The 18,266-nt window shown below is 36.5% G+C and overlaps 1 protein-coding gene across 10 annotated transcripts in view; it reads right to left on the bottom strand.

Moving 5' to 3' along the window:
- Positions 1 to 334: 334 nt before the first annotated feature.
- The window catches only part of NCOA3 (nuclear receptor coactivator 3), an 84,374-nt gene continuing 66,442 nt past the window's right edge, over positions 335 to 18,266 (bottom strand). For 7 of the 10 annotated variants that reach the window (XM_086761015.1, XM_086761016.1, XM_086761014.1 and 4 more), the window contains 14 exons: positions 17,043 to 17,190; positions 15,739 to 16,127; positions 14,606 to 15,486; positions 12,955 to 13,090; positions 11,639 to 11,827; positions 10,872 to 11,111; positions 9,312 to 9,438; positions 8,653 to 8,824; positions 7,557 to 7,853; positions 6,272 to 6,376; positions 5,587 to 5,812; positions 5,190 to 5,364; positions 4,503 to 4,644; positions 335 to 3,578 (listed from right to left, as the gene is read on the bottom strand). In XM_086761015.1, coding sequence (XP_086617141.1) covers positions 3,567 to 3,578; positions 4,503 to 4,644; positions 5,190 to 5,364; positions 5,587 to 5,812; positions 6,272 to 6,376; positions 7,557 to 7,853; positions 8,653 to 8,824; positions 9,312 to 9,438; positions 10,872 to 11,111; positions 11,639 to 11,827; positions 12,955 to 13,090; positions 14,606 to 15,486; positions 15,739 to 16,127; positions 17,043 to 17,190 — 3,239 coding nt within the window. In that variant the 3' untranslated portion in view covers positions 335 to 3,566. The remainder of the gene's footprint in view (positions 3,579 to 4,502; positions 4,645 to 5,189; positions 5,365 to 5,586; positions 5,813 to 6,271; positions 6,377 to 7,556; positions 7,854 to 8,652; positions 8,825 to 9,311; positions 9,439 to 10,871; positions 11,112 to 11,638; positions 11,828 to 12,954; positions 13,091 to 14,605; positions 15,487 to 15,738; positions 16,128 to 17,042; positions 17,191 to 18,266) is intronic. The other 3 variants (XM_086761021.1, XM_086761022.1, XM_086761023.1) reach the window with 3 other exon arrangements.

The raw sequence follows: 18,266 nt of genomic DNA, 5'->3' as shown, positions 1-18,266 counted from the left end.
GGTGGTGTTTCAGGAAAGGTAGGTGGTTGTCAAGTTACAGGGAAGTTTTCTCTTCTCCTTTCAGCTCCCTTGAAGACTGCTTTTTAAGTTGAAAAAAAAAAAAAAAACCTTCAAAAATTCCACTCAGTGTCCATGCAACTTTAGTTGCTAAATGCGTCTCATAGGGGACTAACAACTTAGACCTTCTGCCTAACTCTGCAGCCAACTAGGAAAAAGCCTAAATAATTTGTTATACATAGCTTTCCTCAGAAGTAGCACCAGATTTTCACTGACCTTTCCCAGTTACAGTTATCAGCCATGAAGTATTAGACAGCTAATATACTAAGTCACCAAGTTCTGATTTTAAATAGAAACCTTTATTTACATTATTATTAACATCCAAACACAAAAATCAAAGAGCAGTAATACCTTACAACCAACTCTTTTATAAATCAGTCCCCATGATTTTTGTTTTGCAACATAAAGATACAGATATTCCAAGCAATACTTAATGTAAACTAAACTTAAATGCAATTCTCAATACTGTATGCCTTCTCCTGAGAAGTTTTTAAAATATTGCTCTCAGAATTACATGGTTTCATACTCACTGTATCACTTTGTCATCGGGTAGTCCGCACACAAATTCTACAATAAAAATGTGCTAATTGGTACAACATTCAAATAGTTTTGTCTTATGACTGAAAAAAATGGTCCTGATTTTCTGACTTTAAAAGTAGTATTTTAAGCCAAGATTGGAAAAAAAAAATACTACATGTGAATTTTATAAAACATGGTTTCTGTGATCAAAAGAGTAACAGAGACACGGAGCCAAACAACACTCATTATGCAGCAGTGATCAGAGGTGGTTGCACTAGCTCATTGTTCTCTTACTGTTGAAAAAAATGTTACACAGGTTATTTTTTAAAAACATTTCTGAATAGTCTGCCCCTATAGAACCAAAACAGACTTGGTGGAGATATAAATTATATGTCAAGAGATACAAGGTCAGTTTTCTTTACTGCAGTAGGAAAGATTTTCAAACTAGACGCAGTATTTATGATCAGTGCTGCCAAGAAAGATGTCATCAATGCATTTTTACTATGCCCCTCTCCCCCCTTAATCAAGTTTAAACTAAAAATCTTTGGATTCAGCAAAGAAGTAAGTACTGGAACACTCCAACATTCTAAACACACATGAGAAAATGATGATCCTTTGTCAGGTACCAGTTATACACAGGTGTATAAATAGAATCACTCATTTAAAAAAAAATTAAAAGGGCACGATGTATGAAGTAATACATAGTCCAAGAGCTCACCTAATGAAAGCAGTCAAGGTTTGTAGTTTCCATCAATATAATGAACAACTACAAAATACAAAGATTGTTCTACTCTGATTTGATATAAAAGCAAGGGATTTTTGCCTTTCAACATCAGTAGGCAGCACTTACTCAACAAGTAGATACGTTCTAAGAAATAAAAAGATAAAAGTTCCTTAGGCTTTAGAAGTTTTGCATTAAAAAACACACAGGACTTGGACTGAAGGTTTCAAATAAATTCTATCACCTAATCTACGTACTCAGTACTAATGGCAGAGACAGGGTTGCATAAAGTAGATCGATTTAATCTGCATTCCCTTGGGAACACAACTGGCTGTATGCTAAGGATCAACTTTTTGAGACTATTTCTAGTTAAAGTTATTTCTATTAAAATGGAAGATCAATGGATTCTGAACAATAAAACCACCTCTTGCTTACAGTACCAAGAAGAAACAATCAAGAACACAGGGTTTTTTTGTTTTGTTTTTTTTTACTCACTTGGGAGAAGTTGGTTTTCTGTTACAGTGAACAACAGAACAAAAGCACCACACATCTTAAACATTTCTGGGTCATCCCTTACACAAGTTGGAGGTTTGACTTGTAACTGCCTGAAACCAGAAAAAACTGCAAAGAGATGTTCATTTCAAGGAACCAAAAGGTGGGGGAATGGGGGAAGTGACCAAACCTATCAGCAAATGATATGAATAAATTTGTAACCAGACTTAAATACTGATATGAGAGAAACCTGCTTAGAAAATACATTCATTACCATTAGAACAATCCAATGAGGTGCAGACGTTTGGTTAAAATGTGGCTTAGTATCCTTAAAGAGTTCTGGATGTCATGTAACAACAAATATTTTGCAACAGACAGGTTTTTGAAGAACATTAAGAGTTCTTTAAAATTGACCAAGACAGACACAATCCAGATTCATCAACTGGAAAGGCGACATATCACAGAAAGACACGACCGTCATGACAAATCAGAGCATCTTACAACACAGAGCCTTTTGTCAAATTGCCTTACGTAGAAAAGAAATGTAACAAAGTGCTCACAGGTGGACAAAGCATTTAACAACTGGTCTTTTATAAAAAGCTGTATGTTAAAGATGTAAAAATAAATGAAGTGTTGAAGACCAAAGAAGAGAAAAATGTGGGCCAAAGTCACCCAGCAAAGTCATTAAATTTAATTAAAAAAAAAAAATTCTATTTGGACCTCAACTACACTGAGTTTACAGAAATCAATTTTGTTAAATATTTAGCTTCACAAACTCTGCAAAAATGAGTTAGTGACCTACAAAAGTCATATATATAATACATTATCTTAAAGAACCTATTTACAAAATTTATTCACAAAAAGACTGCAAAATTCTGATTCAGACTGCAGTGCCTTGCCTTGAGTTTTCTGAAGTTATTTTCAAAAAGATGAAAGTTTATTGCTCTAATTTCCATACACAGAAAACATTACATTATGCAGTCTTTTTGAATAATTCTTAAGAGATTGTGTTTGAGAAGGAACATGAGTACACCCTACCTTCATATTAAGTCCTTATCAAAGATATTGCATTAATCCATTATATAGTCTTTTATAAAGTGCACTCAGCTGCACATCAATATGTAAATACTAGTCACATTTGTGTTTAAATAATTTAAATTTATTATCCTCTCTTTTTACCCCTTGGCTTCAATGGACAGGATTCTGGACTAGTATGTGCCAATTCATTTTGCACTGCTACTTTGCTTGGGAAATCCTGACGCTTGGGGTAAGAGATTTTAAAAGCAGCATTTATATTCAGGAATTAATACAAAAGAATCAAGGCTAGGAACTACATTCTCTGTCAGATATTGTTACGAGAAATCAGAAAATTCTTACCACCGTGACTTCTCCAGGCACTTCTGTCTGCCTGCAGTTGAAGGGTTGTGGATAGCTGCAGTAAATAGATGAGGTATTCCAGGAGTCTACCCATCGTATCTACTAAAACACCATTGCCAAATTCACATTTTTAGAGCAGAGCGCCAAAAATATTTATGACCTTTTTTGTACACCACAATATACAGTAATACAGAGACTGCTCCTACTAAATGTATTTTTTGGTTGGGTTTTTTTTTTTCTTCCTCTGAATGAAGTAACTTAGGACATCATGGTGATTGAGAGGAATTAACGTATTTCCGTACGGCCAGTCTAGCTGCTGTGAAGAATGCGTAGCTTTCCTTTACAATACTAGTGCATCATTAGTACAGCGCATTCTTGTTTGAAGATACAGTTCTAGGTGTCAGCAGTATTTCTGTCACAGAAAAGAAGAAATAATCAGCAGAGAAAATAAAAACACCATTGCTGAAAACACTGGTCAACATTCTGCATCTTGAAGAGGGAAGTAGTGACAGTCAATTTTAAGCAGAATAGCATTTCCTCAGCATGTTATTTGGGTACTTTCACTCTGTGGCATGTGGGTTTGGAAAATCTGACATTTCACCTTCATTTTCCCCTCTTTATAAAAGATACTTGTTGTATCAAAGTCCTCCAATACCTTACCTATCCCTTTTAAGGATTGTGTTTACGCAATTTCATGAGGTACTTTCTACTTGAATTAATTTAGCTTAGCTCAATATTATGTTGTTCATCCCTTGGTATTTTGTGGAAAGACTACAACAAAAGTATATTTAGTATTTCAGCCTTGTTTGCAGTGCCTGTTATTAGCGCATTTTCCCTTAAATAAGGGCCTGAATTTTCCATAGTTTCTTGCTACACATACACAAGCTAGTGTAAGGTACTATAAGGATATCAGCAGCAGCTTCTGCCTGAAGGAGATATGGTGCTACCAGGATTCTTGGTCTGACTCATGACAGCTAATTTATATCATCTTTTATATCTGCTGAAGATGCTTTTCACAATCTCCGTTTTGCTCTCTGGGACTTCTCCAGGCTCAGAAGTATTTAAGCATCCTTTGTGCCGTTTAAGCCTTGATCTTACCTATGCTACTTCAAAGCCAACAGCTAATCACAGCATACAGCCTGGGTTCATCATGGATTTGATTTAAATACCATCAAAAATACCGTGTCTCTTGGCACACACAAATGGTAGGTCCACAGATGTAAATACAAGCAGGATAACTGAGAACAGGATTGTGCCAGAGGAATGGCTTGCAGCAAATTGTACTCAATGGGAAAAGAGTCAACAGATTTTTCATCCGTCTTTATGTAGAACTCACCTGGTCTGGACCCATAGGCATCCCTGACATAGGCATGGTGTTGATATTCATCTGTCCAATATGGCCACCGCTGCCGTTCATGTGCATCATACTGTACGCTGCTGGGTTACCTTGGTGGCTGAACTGCTGCTGCGGGAAAGAACTGCAGCACAAAAGGAGAACTAAAATTACCTTCCAAGAAGCTTACGCATTGATATATTGCTTTCCCTGCACCAGTTGTCAACGTGTGAAAGATAAAACTGTTTTTACATTTACTTGTTTCTACCTAACAGAAATTTCCCTCCCATAAGGAATTTTGAATTTTTAGGAATGCGCAGAAGTATGTGTATGTATTTTCTATTTTAACCTTTTTGGAAGCTTCTGTTAGGGCTGTACTGGCCGTTGTAATACTATTCTGACCTTCTGTATTTTCCATCAAGTTATTTTTTCAATATTCAAAGACTGAACGCTGCTTCCAGTTACAAAGATTGCAGAGATCCAATATGAATAAACGGAGCTAAGCGTAAGATCCTGAGCAGGATCAAGGACAATACAGACAGCAGAGAGAGAATTGTTTTTCCCCCTTTCTAATCCTTTTCCTACTATCCTTTTAATCCTTTAATCCTTTTCCAGCTATTTAACATAGCTGCTACTTTCGACAAAAGGAAAGACAATTTTTGAGCTAAAGGTTGTAACTGAGAAGGTCACCTGCTCCTGGCCATGCTTCCCGACGGCCAGCCCTTCATCTCAGGGGACTGGTACATCGCTGCTGTCTGAGGATGCTGCATCATAGGATTCTGGGAGGGTCCAAGTCTCGATGACATCATTGGGTTGGGAGGGCTTGATACTCTGCTAAATGCAGGATCAGGTTGTTGACTTATTCCTTAAAAGACCAAGGACAGACATACACTTCAGTTATCATCACCCAGTACTTTCAGTTTATCTTCTTGCAATGATGGGAAGGGAAAAAGTCATCCTTTTTTTTAGAAGAATTTTCCATTTTTCAGAATGATTGTTATTTAGGTAGTTTGGATTAATAATAAATGAAGAAAGGGAAAAGAAAACCAGACAGACAAAAAAAACCAAACCATGTTAGTACTAGTACCGTAATTTGGTGGATAGGGGAATTGCTGTGCAGGAACTTGAGCCATTGGAGGGCCTGTCAAAGCACTGTCCATGCTTCCTGAGGCTGTCACATTTGGTGGTGGACTGAAGGCCTGAGGTTGCTGTTGCTGCTGCATCATCATTGCCATCCTCTGTTGTCTAAAATGATGACTTATTAGCTCCCTGTTACGCTGAGCCACCATTTGAGCATTTAGAAAACCTTGCTGCTATCCCCCAAAGAAAAGAAAAATCATATTAGAAAACACTTTTACAAATGAAATCACATCAGAGTCAACCCACCTACACTCTTTCTAACACCCAGCATAGCCATTACCAGAACAGAAAGTTAAGAAAACCCACAGCCAGTACAAAAATCATCAAGATCTTAAAGGTTTTCATGAAGTTGTCATTCCTGCTAAACAAATTACAGATTTGCTGTCATATCCCACATAGAAAAGACTGTGGGCACACTGTATTGATAGCATGACCTAGTGAACAAATCCCTCTAAAATCTTGTGAATAAGGGAGGTAAAAACCACCTTTTCTTTTTAATTGTACAGGGGGAAAAAAAAACAAAAAGGAATGCTGTGGCACCATGAAAGAAGGTCCAAATTCTAAACAGACATGTAAAAGATGTGTCTATTCAAAAATCACTGTTTCAGGTGGCTTGTGTAGTAATTACTCACCTGTGATCCCACCTGCGGCTGCATCACTGGTCTCATCACTGAGGTATTACCACCAACCGGATTTTCCATTTTCATTTCAAGTGCTTGACGGGTCTGATTCATAAACTTAGAAAAAGACATTTTAGCACTATTAGCTTGAAAATACCAGTATCTGAACAAAGTAATGGCAACTCCTCCAAAAAAAAAAAAAAAAAAAAAAAACACAACACAAAAAACCATCCTTTACAGACCTCTTGAATCCATAAAGCGCAATGGTTAATTTTTGCCTTGTTTGATGTACCTGAAGTACCAAACTCTTTGGTTAAGCAGCTCAAACACATACAAAAAGAAAAACTCTCCAAACAGTGCAGCACTGACTGGCTTTAGTTTTTTTCTTCCCTTGAAATAAGCACTTTTAAAAAATAAATGAATAGCAGACTATTTGTTCCACATCATGTTTCGTGCAGAAGGGTATAGCCACTAGCTTTGCTAAAAAATAATAAAATTCTGTCTCCTTTCCTCTCCATCACAAAATCTCAAAGCCAAACAGATTGAATTAGTGTCACAGAACAACCAAGAGAGAACACAGTATTTCCTACAGATTAAACATTGCCATTCCACGTCACACAGCACTATCTCAGTTTCCTGAGTTTTATTTGTACATTGTGTTTGATATCAGAACTGCATTTTCACAGATATCACGACTGCATTTTCACGTGGGGAATTCAATGCTGAAATCACGCAGCAGTTTCTGAAGCAGTGCTTTCAACCCAGTGTTAAGTTCTATGTGGCTATATCTGCTCTCTCACCTTTCGTCCTAAGAAAATACCTAAAATTACATCAAATCAATAAATGGAAAGCAAACCCATATTTCAATAAGCCCTAATGATTAGTTTGAAAACATAGTGGAAAAAAAAAAACAACGTTTGATTTACAGGAGAAATGCAGCTGCCGTTTAGTGAGATTCAGAAAAAATACTCAATCTTAACATGGATAAAGAGATCATCCAGAGCTACGTTGTACAAGAGTACTGTTTTAAGTAGCAATAATATTGTCTGCTGCAGGAACCAATCCAATCTGTAGCTATGGAGGCTGATGAAAGAAAAACACTTGTCCTAATAAAGGTTCTTTCACTCCTACAGCCATTAGGCACTCAGTGTGAAAAGCACGGTCAAAATGAGAGATCTGTCCTTTCAATCATCTGCTGTAATGTCAATTTGCATATTCGTGAAGCAACACAGTTCAGTGTGCACCTTATTCCATTCCGAGACAAGAAGAAAGGGTAAATGCAGGAGCAAAAGATTACCTGCTGCCCCTGAAGCCTCTGCTGGAGCTGCATGCGGAGCTGCTTTGGTGTATTGGTTCGAGGTCTCATCACATTTGCTCTAGGATGCATACTTTGAAGTGGAAAATTGCTCTGTTGGCCCATCTGATTCATCATTGAATTAAAGGATGGCTGTTGTCCCTGAATGTTACTAAAACCTCCTGGCATTGCTGCCCCTTGCCCTTGATAGGGCTGACCATATAACGAAGGCTTCTGGTCAATCATAACTGAAGATTCCTGACCTTGAAATGAATCTTGTTTGGGTTCCAAAGCTTGTCCCTTCAACAGATACAAAAGTGTTTGCGCTAGCAGTATATTCTTTAAGTAGGATTTCCTAAAGAAACAATAAAGCTAACACAGCATACAACCACCAATGCTTTCTTGGGGAGAACATACCGTGGACAGATTACTATTAGTTTTGTTTCCAGACAAACTGAATAGCAACAGTTATTATTAATACTACTACTTTAACAAAAAAATCAGTTCTGCTGCACACTGCTTACGTAGGCAGCCCAGTGTCATTATTCAAGCCCTTCCTCATTTTTAAACTGCTATTCATACAAAAGACAGTGTCATTTTGTGGTTTTAAGCAAGTTCCAAATTATTAATAGACCTTCTTGTCCCTATTTGCTCACCATGCAAAGTCAAGCTGGAACTGGAGGAGATGAAAGTGTCCTACTCACTAACATGTCACTGCCAGTCAAATATTTCACAACCCAAGCTCAGCTGACAATAGTTTACTAAACAAACTCATAACAATTCTCTGCTTATAGAATTATAATGATTTACACACCCAAAAAACCCCTATATACCAAGGCATATTACAATAAACTTCGATAAGATGATGCCATTTTATGGTTTTGTCATGCACAAAAAATTCAGTCAAGACTGAGCTTCTCCAATTAAAATCACTACTCAATGTAGATACTTCCAAAGGCAGATTTCAGAAAGTAAAACAAGAAAGTAAGGAGACAGAGTGAATGAGGAGGCCTTCTTCACTTTTTTTTTCAAGTAACCAAACAATACAAGTTTTTAGAAAATAAATGGAAAAAAAAAAAAAAATCTCTGTTTTACTTACTTGGTTTACAAGATCAGGAATTCCCAATGCTCTATCAATTTCTTCCAGACCTGTGACGTCTGTATTACTCAGCAATGTGTGCAGCTGATCCAAAAGTGCCCTTTCATCATTCTGGCCTTCCATACTTGGTGCCGGACATAAGAGGTCATCCAAAGAATTTCTAACTAATTGTCTATCAATATAAAACCATTACAAACATTATGGACTATAAAGGCATATACATAGTTTTTATACGATATATTGATCTGGAGATGATTAAGTACTATAATCACCCAGAAGACTGAAGTAAGACTTAAGCACTTAAGCCCCAAATTTAAGTCCTAAAATGTCCAGTCAACTGCCATCTATGCTTGAACACACGTAAATTCTGTTTTCTCCTGGCTTCTGCGTGTGCCACGGAGACATGATTTCAGATTTTCCCACCCCTTTTCTCTGTGCCTCCCAGCTCAAGGATTTTCTTAGCAATGCCTTTTGTGGAGCTGGGTTAAAAAATATCCAGTGTCGTAGCATCAGCAGAAATGGAAACAGATTCTGACTCCAATCTATTATCCCCACTGTATATGCTACATGTATATGCAATTTTTTTCCAGGTCTTAAATTATTTTGATAAACAGTGAACAGTGGTATTTAAACTTGTCTTAAAACCTTCCCCAATCTACCTGTTCTGGGAACCCCGTGATGCTTGCTCCATGGACAGCATGTTGTCAGGCCACGATCCTGGTTGGTTAGATGGTCCTGGCTGTCCATATGGATTCCCCCCCATGCCAATGTTTATTTCATTTGGTCCTGCAAGGTAAAACATTTGTGTGTTTTTCAAAAACAAAGGGTGTCATCTTGCTCTCCCAGTGTTCACATAAAGCATAGTGGATGATCACACTGTGATCAAGCAGTTTCACGAGCAGTTTCATCAAGCAGTTTCACGAGCTTTCCATTGGCGTGTTTTAAAGTATATATATACACATACATAAATTCACACTCAAGATAATTTCAGAACTATAATAGACCATAGATTTAAATATGACATGATCTTAAGCTGCTACTCTATTAGAAAAGAATTGCTATTTCTAATCCTTAAGCCGCTAAAGTAGGAACTTGACTGATATTAGCAACTTTACATCAAAAAAAAAAAAAAAATTGGCTTTCTGGCCAATGAGATCTGGGAATTAGCAAATACACATTGTCATAGTGACACCAACAACATTTGGCATTTTAAATTCAAAAATAGGGTAAAAATCAAAAGAAACACAAGGTACATTTTGCTTTTTGGGAGGACGGCCTTCCTTCTACCTATTCAGAGACATACAGCACTACATAGGAGAGTTTGTGTCATCCCATTATTTCCCAATATTTGTAGGAATCACCTAGCAATAACAATTTCTGGGAAGGTAAGCTGAGGAATTCTGACTCAGGACTGCAGAAATTTATTCCTGATTCAGCCTTACATCCACATGTCACACTGAAACAGTAAGTCCCTCTAAGAGAACTGGCAACATGATAAAAAAAAAAAAAAAAAAGAAAAAAAAAAAACCAAACAGAATTCCACTGTCTATTTCAGCCCTTTTTTGGGTATGCCAGCACTGGCACATTAGACAAGATAATTTCAGCTCTAGGCTAAACCTTCGTTAGAGATACAGAACACAAAAACCACACAGGGCTTTAAAACTCTCCGTATTTTAGACATGCAGCTTCTTTTCTCCCTTACAAACACTTCAAAGAGAACCTACCTGTATTTGCAACATGGTTTTGTATGAAATTTGGATACTCCATGTGAGAAGAATTTTGAAATACTTAACAAAAAGCTCTAAAAACCCCTGATTACCAAGAAGTTAACAGCAAAAATACATCTATATCAAGAACAAGGAATTAAATTCATCAGAATAGTAGTACCTTCAAATATAACCATGGGTGTAATTTAGTTCCTGGAATTTAGCAGAGAAGTATTACACTGAAGAAATACACAGAAATTATCCCTCAAAAATCTGGAGAATCAGTATCAATTATCTGTGTATGAAACACACAGATATCACCAGAAGAAAACAAGACCACCACCAAAAAGTCATTGAATGTCCCAGTCAGGGAACAATAAGAGTCTTTACCTCAAAAAGCCTTTGGATGAGAAGCCAGTATCCTACCCAAAACTGAAAAGATGCTGCTGCTGAATGCTTACTAAGAAACTAGTGAGATTGTGCTGAGTAGGACAATAACAATAAACAACTTACTCATGTGAATCATTTGCTGTTGTAGCATTGGTCTTGTACCAGGCATGCTATTCGAGCGAACGGGCAGTCCAGACATAGAGCCACCCACCGTGGGTCTGGGAAGGGACGCACTGAACTCGGGCCCTGGTCTCAACATGGAAGCAGAACTTGTAGGTTCCAATCTGTTCACCTTAGAGTTTGGCAAACCCCAGTCTCCTGACTGATGCTGATTCATAGCCACGTTTCTGTTGGGAGCACTTGCTATAATGAAGAGTAGAAAATACAATAATTTTTCCATGCAGAATACATTACATATTTTGGTTTTAGAATTATTTTGATGAAGTTTTGTTTTCTTTTACCAACATGGACATCTGCCAATGACAGATCAATTCACTGAACAAAAGCATCTACAGCTTCCCATGCCAAGTTATAAATCAAACAACTAGATTAGTCTAAATATATTTTAAAATATTAATGACTAACTGCCATTATGACCTGTTCTTGCTTCTACTTATCAAAAACATATGTTAAATTCAAAACTCAAAATAGTAAAAAGTAATTAACTACTAAAAAAAGTACTGTTAATAATACACAGATGATAAATAGTTATGTTGTCATAATTTTAGTTAGGGATAATAATTGAAAAGTATTTATATGCTGATGGTAAAATTAATATTCTTTAACATTAAGGTTTCTTCTAACCAAAATTCATACTGTAATCTTGTAACATTTTTTACATAAAAGCGTCTTCCTTTACAATGAGATCTATTTGTACACAATCAACAAACCCAGATTTGCTCCAAAAGTTTCCTGGTTTTCAATCATTCTTGGACTTCCACTCATCACGTTTTGCTTTTGTAACATGGAGAACGCATTGACATTCCTCGCTGCAGCACCTGAGCCCACAGGGCTGTCTAAAGACATGGCTCTGTTGAAAGGGGGGCGGGTAGTCTGCACAGACTGGGGACTCCTCATCCCTGTTAAAGAATTAAAAGATGCATGCAAATGTACATTTTAAATAGAAAGTACTATTAATGACTTAAATAAGTCTGATGAATTTATGGATACATATATTTGACCTTAAACAAGCCAGGAATAGTTATTTTGGGTTCTCACTACACAAATCACGTTTTGAGTACATAGTTAGGACCTTTTACAAGAAAAGTCAAACACAGTTCCCTTTGGCCCTAGACATAAAAAGGTTCATTTAAATTTAAGTTCTATAATGAACCACGTTTTTAACATTTTGAAATACAGACTCCTTGATACATATGAGCGGACTGCACAGTCTTTGGATAACTCTCACGTGGAGACAGAAACAAGTTAAATAGTTCTGTCTGGAACACAACGAATCCAGAAGCAGTGTGTTCCTGAGCACTGTGTACTACGTGGACTAATTAACCTAGAAATCACTGTGCTCCACAGCCAATAGTGTCAGTGGCCTTACGTGTTCTTGTACCTGTTTTTACATTTTTCATTATCCATGTTTAACTCCTTAGGTTACACCTCAGCAATCTACGGCCCTATATATAATCAAGAGATGACCAATGTTATAAAAGAAAGTGACAACTACAATGACACTGGTCTATTAGCAAGGAACCTTATTTTTCCCTCCTACTCAGCTTCCTACTAAGGAAGGGCATTCCATTCAAGGACAAGGAGGCGTACTGATTAGAATTTGCAGGCCACAAGATGTTTTCACAGAATAAGTGGGAAATCAAAAGCTTGTCACCAATTTCATTATTTCCCTAGTCATCTGTAAGAAACAAAAACTCTCCATTTTAATTTACAACTCACAAAACACTTTTCCTGATGTCTTGTCTCTGACAAATTTATGTTAGCAAACCCACGAGAAGCCATAAAATAAGGAGCTGAAGTTAACTTTATTCATGAGGTACATAGTAGATGACTGCTGTCAAGACAGCTAATAGTGTACATAATAGCCTATGAAAGCATAATTAGCCATATTGCATTACATTTGTCCTTGAAGATACAGGATATCAAGAACATATTCTCTAAGAATCTGAGGATGCATTATGTTTACATCAGGTAAGAAGAAAACCCTAATTTTAAAACCAAAACGATGTTAGATTAAATTCCTTACCTAGTAGAGCATTTCCTTGAAATAATGCTTGCTTTGTTCCAAGGTTATTTCCATTTGCAGACATCGCATTATTGTAAAACTCTGAACTAGTCAGATCACCTAGAATTGCATCCAAATTATCCAAGTCTCCACTCATCTGAAAAAGAAGCAGTAAAATACCAAGGTTATTCACAATCATATGGCTATCCTACAGCTTTTATTTAATGATATCTAATCTTAGAAGATATAGCTGGGAGACAAATGGTTTAGTTCACTGACAGTACCTTGGGCGCTCTCGCCATTTCCAGAGCACTTCAGATATCATTTAGCCACATTTTAAAGAGTATTTTGCTTGGCTAATTTTGAGTATTAGGAGAAACTAGAGGTACACAAATGAAAAGCACCTTTGAATAGAAACATTTCAGTGATCACAAATTACAAAGATAAAAACATGAGAGCAAACAATGTCAAGAACATGTACCATCCAGTGATAAACAATGTATGTGTCATACACAACATCCTAATTTGATCACTGGTAAACATAAAAACACATGAAAAGTACCTGCAGATTTTTCTGGTCAATTGGAGCCCTAATCTTTAAAATTTGTCTTTAAATCAGATGCAGTTTTAACAAAAAAAATACTTGGATAATAGTTGGATTCATATCTTCACAGAACAAGCTTCTCAGAATATGTTAATTAGATCTGAGGAGCCAATACTAAAACTACACACTTGGTACTACTACGCAGTTGTCAGTGACTTTTGTGTAAGTGGTACTCAAAAAAATGTTACAGGGTGTTTCATTTATAGTCAGCCACTAGCTAATATAAAAATTGTGCAGTAATTTTTTATTTACATAGTTATTACTGATTTGGAAAATCCAAGTTCTAAGATAGCAAAATGTTTTCAGTAAACTCTGCCATACTGACCAGTATTACTTACTTTGAAGCAGTTCCAAATGTGACTTACAAACTAAACAAAAAAGAAATACTATCTACACTTTATCATTTTAGGAACAGCTGTCTCTTACAAGCATATTGCTTCAGGAGAGTTATTCCATGGAGATGTATTTTGCAGTATCATGACATGTCTTGGAATTTTAAATCTAGAAACACTGAAACAAATATACATATATCTATTTGAAAGCTGGATATATATTTGGAACATTTTCCCTCATTTAAAGAAAAAGGAGAGTGCTAAAACTAATGAATGAACTAAGCTCAATGTATAGCTATTTTAAGTATTAAGCATTTTTGTGTATTGTTTATATTTCCAGAACTAAGTCATATAAGTCTTGCCTTTGGCTATTGTATTGCCAGCTAACTACAGAGGTTGGCACAGTTTCATTTCCTAACAAGCCATAAACATGTGCTATGTGAAACTGTAGATGTTGAAGATTTTATTTTAAGGAATACTTTTAAGTATATGCTATCTTAATTGTACCATAACTCAAAGGCAACATTAGTCCAGGACTTCAGTACAGCACATTTGGTTACATAGCAGATCTCTCTGTGCTTTTTTAGTTACAATACAACCTGAGCATATAGCTTCACACCATTCACACTGAACTTTCTTAGAAATGTTTACACACACAGAGTGTTCTATATTTACCCATCACTGTATTAAGAAAATATTGGTTTGTTCACTGCTGTCTTTTTCCATGATACCGTACCTCCTCTGTTGGTTCCGTTTTTATTTTCATCTCTTTTTCTTGACTAGAAGTAGGAATTGTAGAACTACTGCATTGTCCTGTTTTATTATCCACACTTTCTATTTTAGGCTTCAGCTCTTTGGAAAGCGGGTCCTTAACATCATCTTTATCTAACAGATATCGTAGTAAAGCATTGTTTTCCTTCTTCTTTGGACTCAGTTGCTCCTGTTTGACAGTGCCTTCCCCACAGGGGGCTGCATTACTAGCATCATGATACGTGTCTTTACCAGTAGCTTCAGCTGTGATCTTGGCTACCTCTGCAGGAGAATTACCATTCTGCAACAATTTATGCAAAATCCTATGCTTTTCTTGCAGGAGTGAGCCATGCACGTTTGAGGAGGAAGATACCCCTCCAGATGTCGATGAGGAAACTCCTGAAGGACTGGTAACGTTGGTTGAAGATTCTTTACAGTTTGAGTCTAAAGGTGAGTTTGATGCTGTAGAATGTCCTCTGTCATCTGAGGAGCATGTCAGTAGCTGGAGCAGTTTTTTATGCCCTTTGCTTTCAGATGGTCCTCTCTGACTTTCAGATGCCTCCGGATTTCCCTCTTTACTATCTTTTTCACTAAGGAGATCCCTGCTATTTGACTGGCAGACGGAACTTTCCACTTGGTTTTGTTCACAATACAAACCAGATGGGCTTTTGGAGTCCTGGGTGCTCGTTTTACTTTGCTGAGCTATGCTCATGTTTGGGGAGTTATCCAATTTTGGACCCGGTGAAGAAAGTGTGGATAAAAGTGAAGTTCCAACACCCTCACTAATGGCTTGAAGAGCACTAAGAGAACTGCTAGAGAAAGTGCTGCTGCCGGTGTTGCTGGCAGATCCCATTGGAGAGTGCATACCTGTATCACATGACAGAGATCAAAATTAGACTACAGAATTGTCTGTATCTACTTTTTCTTTGGATTATGTATGACTGCCATACTGAGTTAATTACTTGAAAATAATTTTTTACCACAAAATTAAGGATGCTACACTAAAGTGACACGTACAAGGTCACACAGAATTGTTAAAAAGGATGAAAGATGGAATTCAGATAGAAGTGAGAAAAGATAGCTAAAAAAGAAAAAGAGCTTATAGCAAAAATAAAATACCTGTAACTGGAGAAAACTGGTGTGAACTCATTTTTGGACTCCCTCGATTCCTAGGAGATATCATTAGATTCTGTTGGTTGGAAGTTAAACCAGGACTACCATGTGGTGGGCTACTTATATTTAACCCATAACTGTTGTTCTGATAAGCAGAGGACTGCATTCCGGGTCCAGAGTTCACTGGCCCCATACTACCAGGGCCTCCATATCGAGTGCTGCTGAGCTGACCCACTGCATTAGGATCTCCCATTCCGTAGTTCCTGTTCTGCATTGGCATGCCTTGACCAGGTGACATGTTCATAAGACCACCAACAGAATTTGTGTTTCCAGCCACAGGTGTTCTGATGTTTTGCCCAACTGAATTAGGATTTGGCCGATATCCATTTTGTTCTCTGTAAGTTAAACAACATTCCCAGAAACCCCAAGAAAACAAATTAAAACCTTATTTGGAATCAAGTGGTACAAAGACAGAATGACATTATTAAATAATTTTCCAAATATTTTTTCAAAAAGAGCAATGAGAATTCAAGTTTCCACAAAAGCAGAACTAAGCTATTCCACTCGTTTATTCATTACAGAAGTGCTTGGCCCTTTAGGTGACGTGAGTTATAAGCACATACAGTATCATCCCTTCAAAAGGCTTTCATCAACAGTCAATCAGATTTATCAATTTAAACATCTTTTCTTCTACTCCCTTCCTGAGTCAATGCACGACACTATTCTACTGTGTACGCTAATGATGCCCTGAACAATCTCAGCTACTCATTTTTCAGCATCTGGAGGCACTTTAATGCCAGAAGCAGACAGATTCCCTCCAGAGTGGCATTTCAATTATTCTTACAATCAACAAGAACAGGTCACAGGAAGTGCTATTTAAGGTACATTTAACTTTGAATCATCAATGATGCATCTGAGGATGTTTTGTTGTCTTTTTAATTGGTCTGCAATTTAAACGAGTAAGATAAAGCATGTAACTGAGCATATCTATTTTCAGTGTTTCATCATTATAAATGTTAACCCAAAGGAATAATGAATACATAATTCAGGCTCCATGCAGGTACTGAGGAAAAACCTCTCTTTTGACTGTGACCGTCTTTCTGCCTCACAGTTAATTTGAGAATGTCAGTGTTAGGCTGACACATTCATTTGTATGCTACGCAAATGCTTCTTCTCAAGTTATTCCTCCTCTGTTTGAGTTTTAATCAGATAAAATATTTTAGTATAGTATTTTTTCAGGTATCTTCAAGGTCAGATATATTTTTAAAACCTACGACACTTAAATGACAAACAGATAACAATGATTTCACCTTTGAAGAAAGTGGGTAGACACAAATCCATGGCGGTCATTAGTTACAGGATTTCGAAATAGTTTACTCTTTGTTTGCGCTGTCACTATAGTACCATCCGCTAAAGAAAACCGATACAATGGTGTTTCAGCATGACCTTGTGTATAAGCTGCAAAGAAAATATACAAATATAGTTCATATTTAAAAGCCCAAGAATTATTAATATTCACTCTGCAGATTTTTAATACAATACTCTTCATTTTCTGAAGATTTAAAGAAAAAAAGAAAAAAAAAAAAAGACACAGTCAAGAGAGATATTTAGAAAAAGGAAGTATTCCACATTTTCTCCTAAATTAGTAGAGGGAAGATAAAAGCAAACAAGATGGTTTTGATGCTGAGTATTTTGCCAGCTGTGGATGGTGAGCACAAGGTTCTACATTTATTAACAGATTGCCAAGGCTAGGTTAGTAGGTTTCCATGGTTTCTCCTTGGGGAGAAAGACTAATCAACACTTAAATATTAATTGAACTAAAATATACAGGTAATTAATATGGAATAGAAATGAAACTTGTAAGCCCTCAGATAAAGTATTTTTAAGTTTTATTTCAACAAAAAATTGTGCAAACTACTGCTTTTATTCTGAGCTCCAAATTTCTTGTTAATTTAGGATTTAAGTCAAAGAACTTCAAATGGAATGGAATTTTCTGCCACTATGAGTTTCTCTTTATTTAATATCCCCTCTACTTGGATTACTTTGTGAATCCTTCAAAAAGACTGGACTTTAGAAAACTTAGAAAAGGTAATTTTTCTTACTGAGGACAGTGGCTGTACTTCACTTTATCTTTCAAGGTTATCAAATTAGCATTACAAAATACGTAACACTGGAAATATTTTGAACCGTAGTGTCTTGAATAAGAAAAAGGCATCAACACAACTCCTACCTCTTTAGTGAGCTATCCTTTAACAAAAGAAAGGATGAATTAAAATAAAAAGGCAGTCAAACTAATGTTAAACAAAAATAACAAGCTAATGACAATTAAGGATTACATGTCATTATAGAAATACAATTGTGACTGTCATTGCTATATCCCTCTGTGGAAAAAATTAATTACTTCAGGCTCCCAGGTCATGTAACTGATATTTTCCATGAAAATTACCAAACCAGACACATTAGAAAAACTAAGTAACTTCCATCAGAATTTCTGTTTCTCAAGAGGTCATCCTCCTTCAGCTTGTAAGTATGAG

The sequence above is a fragment of the Chlamydotis macqueenii genome, chromosome 16 (genome assembly GCF_036417535.1).
Source record: "Chlamydotis macqueenii isolate bChlMac1 chromosome 16, bChlMac1.mat, whole genome shotgun sequence".
In the NCBI taxonomy this organism is placed as follows: domain Eukaryota; kingdom Metazoa; phylum Chordata; class Aves; order Otidiformes; family Otididae; genus Chlamydotis; species Chlamydotis macqueenii.
This window is presented reverse-complemented; position numbering and strand designations above follow the sequence as displayed.